General features: G+C 36.7%; 1 protein-coding gene across 1 annotated transcript; it reads left to right on the top strand.

The window, feature by feature from the left end:
* The first annotated feature begins 5,024 nt into the window (after positions 1-5,024).
* Positions 5,025-6,517, top strand: LOC126618505 (serpin-ZX-like). The gene has a single exon (XM_050286596.1). The coding sequence runs from the start codon at positions 5,047-5,049 to the stop codon at positions 6,376-6,378; it is 1,332 nt and encodes a 443-aa protein (XP_050142553.1). The 5' UTR covers positions 5,025-5,046; the 3' UTR covers positions 6,379-6,517.
* Positions 6,518-8,480: the final 1,963 nt, after the last annotated feature.

Genomic DNA, 8,480 nt, shown 5'->3' with positions numbered 1-8,480 from the left:
GAAGGAGGACCGAATTGTGATCAAAGCGGATCTCAAATTAGATAATGAAAATTTTGAAAGGTACACGCACCCAGTAGACGAATTTTGACCATTCAATAAAGCTTTGGGCAATTAATTCTGATGTTTTCCTCTACTTCAACCATTTTGATCTATCATATGCTTAATTTGTCTCTTGTATTTCTTTGGGTTTAATTTTTTCTTTTATTTCGGTAGTATGAATAAAGTTGTAGTGGTTATATGAAGTCTAACTACAAGATTGCCATATTTATTTCAATAGTTACGTGGTTTTTTTTTTGGTTGTGGGGGTGGGGGGTGGGGGTGGGGGGGGGGGGGGGGAAGAGGTAATGATGGTCGGGGAGCGTCGAATCCGAATGAGGATGGACACAAGAGTACTGATATTCACTATATGTGATACTAGCCCTCCTCACAACATTGCCAAATTTAAGAACATTGATCGATCAGTCCATGAGGCCAAATTCGATGAATATATCAAAGACGAGAATGGCTTTTATAAGTGTGAAATAGGCCATCATTTGGCCTCATGGACTGATCGATCAATGTTCTTAAATTTGGCAATGTTGTGAGGAGGGCTAGTATCACATATAGTGAAAATCAATACTCTTGTGTCCATCCTCATTCGGATTCGACGCTCCCCGACCATCATTACCTCTTCCGCCCCCCCCCCCCCCCAAAAAAAAACCACGTAACTATTGAAATAAATATGGCAATCTTGTAGTTAGACTTCATATAACCACTACAACTTTATTCATACTACCGAAATAAAAGAAAAAATTAAACCCAAAGAAATACAAGAGACAAATTAAGCATACGATAGATCATAATGGTTGAAGTAGAGGAAAACATCAGAATTAAATGCCCAAAGCTTTATTGAATGGTCAAAATTTGTCTACTGGGTGCGTGTACCTTTCAAAATTTTCATTATCTAATTTGAGATCCGCTTTGATCACGATTCGGTCCTCCTTCATCTACATTTCTGATTATGCATTATACCAAAACTAGTTCAAAATTAGCGTGTTTTTACTTTAGATTGAATCTGTTTATTTTCCTCATTTGTGATTGATCCTTCAAAATTTTTGTACACATGTATAGCAACTTGATGCCCAAGAAAACAAATTTATGTTGACATTATTGCATAAATAAATAGTTCACATCATATATATTCCCAATCAACGTTGTGTTCACACACTATATTAATTCACAGCCCACATCACACGATGAATGTTAAAATGAACCGATCATTGATTCAAATGATAAAAGAAATTAAGGTAATGATTCAACTCTGGACCAAGAGAGTAAGCTAGCCTAAGTTCCTAAAATAATAACAAAACCACGAATTGTCAGCTTGATCTCTTCATTTCAATGGGACTCTCTTTTGGTATATGAAATTAAACAGTAAGCTAGCCTAAGTGCCTAAATATAATGCAAATGGGATGTGACCTGCTATAATGGTTAGAATGATGTAAAGATAGTCAATCGGACAAATATTGTTTGGGTAGTCGAACGTTTTCAAATTACATCAACACCAATTTCTTCATTTCACACTTGCAATATTATGTTCCCTTTACATTTTTTTCTCAAAACCTCATACACTGTTGCTTACACGGAAAATATGGTGCCTTATTGGTAATTTGTGAGGTACATCAGAGTTTAATGGGAGAGATAAAAGCTGACACTTTAGAAGTGTGTGAGTTAGTATAAAAACCCATGCATTGTGCAAACTATTACTCAGTGAGATCAAAAGCTAGCTAGCAACATGTCTCCCCTCAAAACAATTTTCTTTGTAGCACTAACCGTAGGAACTTTGGCAACCTCTCCGTCCTCGGCTCGCCAATTTCATGGCAATGAGGAGGTGGGGACGAATCATGATGAGGAAGAAGCTATGCGAGAGATGCACACAAAAAAAAAAAAAAAAATTCTATAAATATAATGTCATGTTCAGTAAGCATATAAATAAATAAAACTCAAGTTATTTATCATAATTTGTTATTTGCAGTAGTGTTTTTGCTGACTTGTTGCCTACGTTTTTTTTATGAATCATTTCATTTTTGGTTTAAATAAGTTTTAAAGTCTCAACATTACTCTTAATCAAGACGATTAGATGTTATAAAATCTAGTGATTAAATACAAAATAGAGTATTTATCAAATATAGCAAAAAATTAACTCTTAATTTCAAAAATGTCACTTTTTATAAAAACTTTCAAATATATCCAAAATTTCATTTATATAGACACAATTACCCTCAAATTTAACAATTAAATAAATTAAAGACTTTTTAGCTACTGTCGTCTCAAGCTCCGGTCCAACTTCATCTTCACTTCTACACTCCACCATCACAACCTTATCCCCTTCGACCCCCTCATCACCAATATTGAGTGCCACTGCGGTTACCGCAAGTGGGAGCAGCATAATTTCAATCATGCCTTCAACACTTTTTTTCTTACTAATATCATTTTTAGTTTTAAATATAAAAATAGTTTTTAAAGTTAATCCGTGAGACCCACGTGGCACCACATCATAACACTAACAAAGCAATGTCAGATTTTTTAAGAAAAAACTAATATGATCATGATTGACAAATTCAAAGAAAGACTAAAATGATTCACGATAGACAAATTCCAAAACACTACTATTGATTATCATTAATTGTTAAGGACCATATTAAGAATTTATGTCAATGTCATGAATCATTTTGGCTAAAAAACCTTTAATTTATTTTATTGTTAAAATTGAGAGTATTTATGTCTATTTAGGTGAAATTTTGGATATATTTGAAAGATTTTTTATAAAAAGTGATATTTTTAAAATTAAGGATTAATTTTGGCTTATTATATTAACACCCCACAAATTGTTGAATAAACCTCACATACTTAATACACCACACATTTACTTTTTCAATTAAAAATTATCTTTATACACCCCACATACCTCTCCATAATACCCTTACACCCCACATTCTCAAAACACACATTATATTTCTATATACACCCCAATTTCTTCAAATTTTATAATACTCATTTTTAATTTTGATGGATTGAATCTAGATACCCTAATGTTCCCAGGCTAATTACTTCTGTGATTGACTTGTTTTTCGTTTCTAGCTTGAGAGCATATTATCATTGACCGATTTGGACGCTAACGCTTATCTTAATTTTTTTTTATCTTTGTGCAGATTGAAAAATCTTATGTCACTTCCAAACTCAAGAATTATCCAAACTCAAGTTCTTATGTAACTTTTCTATAACAAAAGAAATAAAAAAATAAAAAAGAATTATTGAAAGTTTCAAGCTGTTGGCATTTCAATTCACAGAGCTGGTTCAAAGGCATAAGTTCTGAAGTTTTTCAACATAGTAAATGTCGGGAAGTGATAAAATGTATGGTTGGAGAGAAAATAATTTCTTGCAGTCACAGTGATCAATAGCATTGGCATATTCATAGACATTTTGTTAGGGTTTTCTCAATCAATGTGTTTGTAATTTCATTAGTTAGAATTTTGTTCAACAATGGAGGGTGGGAGGGTTTTGATAATTGAATAAGATAAATAATAAGTTAAAAATGATGTGGGGTGTATTTGGAAATTTCTTTTTTTAAAAAAAAAAAAACTTAATAAGGTCGAAATTGTCATTGCATAGTAGAATAAATAAGTAATTTAATATTGAATTTTTTGTGGGATGCATTCAACAATAGGGGTGGATTTTTTTGCCAAATTGCCATGCCAACCGAATTGCCAACCGTGCCATACCGAATTTGTGCCAAATTTTTTGTACCAATCGGTAATGGTACGGTATTGTACCGTACCGAAATTTCATGGTACGGTATTGGTAATGGATACCATTACCACGGTATTACCGTACCATACCGAAAATACAATATAATTTATAATTTATAATTTATATAATACATAATTATATAACACATATTTATAATATTCCAATAATTTGAAAATAAAACCCTACTTATATTAGCATTGTTGTTGGTGACTTTGATCTCTTAAAATTGTGGAAATCAAACACAAAAGAGTTTCTAATTTTTTCACAAATAGCCAAAATATCTTTGTAACCCCCACTTCTACTGTTGCTAGTGAAAATGCATTTAGTCTAGGGAGGAGGGTTGTGAACCCTTTTAGGGTATCCTTGACTCCTAAAATAATGGAGGCACTAGTGTGTACTAGTGGTTGGCTTAGGGCAGGTGAAGTAAACTTCTACAATGAGCAACGGAAAATATGCTTCAATTTTACAAGGAAATAGAAGAAGAGAAAACAAGAAATATATGCTTTAAGTTTTTTAGTAAATTTGTTATTAAATGGTTTTCAACTTTAATTCTTCTTGCTACTAATTAATATGTTTTCTTTGTTTGTATTGTAGGCTTGACACAAACTCAATCTTCTACAAGTTCAATGCCTCCTCCAAAAGCTTCGACATCTTAAGCTTGATTAACTGATCAATGAATTCTCCTTTTTGAAGTTTACTTCCAATTTTCATTTGGTTTGAAACTTTAATTTCTATTTGGATTGTTAACTTCTATTTGTTTTGGTTCGTAACTTCTATTTGGATTGTAAGCTTAATTTTCATGATGAATCTTGATGCTTCATTTGAATTATTATGTGTGTGAATTGTGAATGATGAATAATAGATGAATTTAATCTATAATGTATGAGATAAAGGTACAAAAAAAAAAAGTTTTGCCCTTGAATTGGGTTAAAAAAACAAAAACATATTTTGTCCCAAAACAAAATGGCAATTACCATTGCCATACCATGCCAACCAAATTTTTGGCAATACCGAACTTCGGTATACCGAAAGTTTGGTACGGTAATGGTAATAGATTTTACCAAACCGAAAGTTTGGTACGGTAATTGGTACAAGGGTTTTGGTACGGTAACCGTACCGAACCCACCCCTATTCAACAATATGTGAGGTGCTAATAAAAAAAACCTTAATTTTTAGCTATATTTGATCTATACTCATACAAATGTGTCAAAGTATTTGTTTGTTCGTATCCCAAATCTCCGACGGGGTCATCGATTGATGGCGTCTCCTCTCAAACTAATTTCCTGCTCGCTGTTTTTATTTTTCAGCTTTATTTTCTGGTCCAAGAAGCCGCCTATTCACCCCAACATCATCGCCAAAACCCTAACCACTCCTCCGGTCCAACTTCCAGTGATAGCTAGGGATAGGGATTTGTCAGATTTGAGAATTTTTGTCCGCAGCCAAACAGCTGCCGCTATGAGAATCACAAAGCCTTTGCTTCTGTCCGAAGCTAAGGACAAAAACATGGTGTTCTCTCCGCTGTCCATCCACATCGTTTTGAGCCTGATCGTGGCGGGGACAAAGGGTCCGGCGAGGGACCAGTTACTCTCTTTTCTCAAGTCCAACTCCACCGCCGAACTCAACGCCCTCGCTGCGGATATAGTTCTATTGGTTTTGGCAGATGGATCTGCCAGTGGCGGTCCCCGTCTGTCCTTTGCCAATGGACTTTGGGTTGATGAGTCTCTCTCTATCAAGCCTTCTTTCAAAGAGGCGGTGGCCGTGTTTTACAAGGCAGTTGCGGACAAAGTCGATTTCCAGAACAAAGCGGATGAGGTGAGAATCAAAGTGAATTCTTGGGCCCAAGGGAAGACTGGTGGCCTGATCAAAGAATTTCTTCCTCCCGCATCAATTAACGGTGCAACAAGGCTCGTGTTTGCGAATGCATTGTACTTCAAAGGGGTTTGGGAGGAGAAGTTTGATGCGTTGAATACCAAAGAGCATGACTTCAACCTCCTCGACGGGAGCTCAGTTCGGGCACACTTCATGACCAGCGACAAGTGGCAGTTTGTAAGGGCGTTTGACGGCTTCAAAATCTTACAGCTTCCTTACCGACAAGGTGGAGAAGAAGAAGGCAAACGTCCTCGGCGACGTTTCTCCATGTACTTGATTCTGCCTGATGCGGAAGACGGACTGCCAGGTTTGGTGGACAAAGTTTGTTCCGGATCTGACTTCTTGAATCGACATCAACCGTACGGTAAAGTTGAAGTGGGCGACTTCAAAATCCCAAGGTTTAAGTTTTCTTCCGACTTGGAAGCGTCCAAAACTCTCAAGGATTTAGGATTGGTGTTGCCTTTTACTAGTGAGTTGACAGAGATGGTTAACTGGCTTCCTTCCGGCGATGCTTTCAATATGCTTCACAAATCCTGCATTGAAGTTAATGAAGAAGGCACTGAAGCGGCAGCTATTACTGGCATTCTTGCGGGGAGTTCGCTTAATCCTCCTGACAAGATAGATTTTGTGGCCGATCATCCATTCATGTTCGTCATCAGAGAAGAAATTACTGGAACGGTGTTGTTCATTGGGCAAGTGCTGAATCCGCTCGCGGGTTGATCTATCTATTTGGGTGATATATGAAAACTCAATTTGTAGTTGGCTGTGGTCTTCATTGCCTGCCTGGGAGCTTAACATATGAAAACTGAACGAACTAGACCTTTATGATTATTAATAAAATTCCCAACTCTTTTATTTAGGTTGCATCTTTGATAATTTAGTTTGCGGTGGTTTTGTTCTAACAATTGTCCACATAATCCAATACGAAATTAACAATGTTTTCGGATGATTAGGGTGTATTTGAGATTTTGAAACATGGAGAGTTTCCTTTTGAAACAGTAGACAATTAAGAAGAACAAACCGTTCTGCTCAAAAGAGAATTCCAAAGCGGAACCATCCAAGTACGTTGTTTGATGTTCCTGGTGATGGAGTAAAGTTAGCAAGTCTGTCTATTGTGGAAACAAAGTCAGAAAATAAGATGCAACAAAATAAGGCTTGCGATCAGAGTCAAGAGGTCTGTTGTATAGGTAAGCAATGTTGTATAGCCTAGCTTTTATTGCATATGGTCAAGTGTAGTCTAGGATTCGTATTTATAGCAGTGAACCTTGTGTTGGCATACAATATCAGCATTGTCTACATCGATTGAACAATATATTTTACCTAATAATGTCCATATAAAGTTGAATTAGGTGCTGAATACACCCATCTCATTTTGGATAATATAGTTAAATCTAAGAATGAATTTTCAAAGAAAATATATTAATTTTATGGTTTGTCAATACTCTCTTAATTTAAGTCGTGTTCGTCTTCGTTTCTAAAGGGAAAAGAGCATTACTTATTAAAAAATCGTTGGTCGTTGTTCGATAGTTATATACTTTCGAAGCTTAATTTGCTTGTGCATTTTTTTACAATACCGCTAATAACAATTAAACAATTATCTAAACCACCGTTTCTTAGGAGACAAGTAACTTCCTTGATGTGCTGGGACCTATTTAGTACCACTCAGACCCACACCTTGTCCAGAGGCAGTCTTACCTCTAGTACCTAGAGCGGCTCCGACTTCGCACTATAGGCATTCCGCTCGTGTGACCACTGTAGTGCCACTTGTTGGGGTCCAAAATTTGTGATCCCACATAATATTTCATAATTTGAATATATTGACAATTATTACTATGTAGAGGTAAGTTTCTTAAGGTGAGACAGAAAAATTATAATTTATAATAAGGTAAGGTTTAATTTATTCCTATAAATAACTAACCCCAGAATATGATAAAGGTATATTGTGGAAAGGAGAAATGGAAAGAATAGAGGGAAGATGAAGAGAGTAAAGATATGTGTTGGATTTGTATTCAAGTGTCCCGGGATAAAATCCTCACTCCTTACATCGTACAATTGGTGTCACGTTTCTAGCACTTACAACGATAAATCGAATGCCCTTAATAAATACGAAAGTGATTTATTTTGTTATAGCCTTGAAGGTTCAAAAATCTATCCACAGAAATGAAAAACCTTGACCACTCTCTGCTGCTTGATGTATGTTTCGGCAATCTAAAGTTCAGTCTCGGAGTTGACAAGTAGAGTGCTCTGCAGGTTTTGGATGAACTGCCGAAACGAGCGAGGTCTCTGAGTATAAGCAAGGAAAGGATTTTATGAGCAACTCCCTCCGGAAGATTCTAAGCCTGTCAACCGCACACTCCTTACGAACTCCTCGATCTTTAGAACTTCCAGTTTCCCTTAAGCTGAGCTGCTTTCTCATCGTGTGTCCTGGTTTGCAAGGTGTTCGTCGCAGGAATCTCCTGGCGGACGAGCACACAGCTCCCCTGGGAGAATGGCGTCGGTTGAGGGTATCTGTCGTACTTCCGCTTTCTTCTCGGGCTCGCTCGGGCAAGCCTTTGTCGGGCAGATCTTGGTCGGGCAAGACACACTTCGGGCAAGGCTCGTCGGGCAGTTCTGAAAGAGAAGGACATAGTTAATTTGAAAGGGTGCCTTTGTGAGGCCTTAGGTGTAGGCCTTAAGGCTCACAATCAAGATTAACTTTGTCGTGCTCAGGCGTGCCACTGCCATCTTCAGTATGGCAGATGTTGAATGGGTGTTAAGCTTTGATTGAATATGTATACGCCCGAGAAACCAAGTTAGATATAACAGGTGCCTTTGTGGGGCCT

This window comes from Malus sylvestris, chromosome 4, assembly GCF_916048215.2.
Source record: "Malus sylvestris chromosome 4, drMalSylv7.2, whole genome shotgun sequence".
Taxonomy (NCBI): domain Eukaryota; kingdom Viridiplantae; phylum Streptophyta; class Magnoliopsida; order Rosales; family Rosaceae; genus Malus; species Malus sylvestris.
The sequence above is the reverse complement of the archived record's forward strand: the minus strand, read 5'-3'. Positions and strand labels throughout refer to the sequence as shown.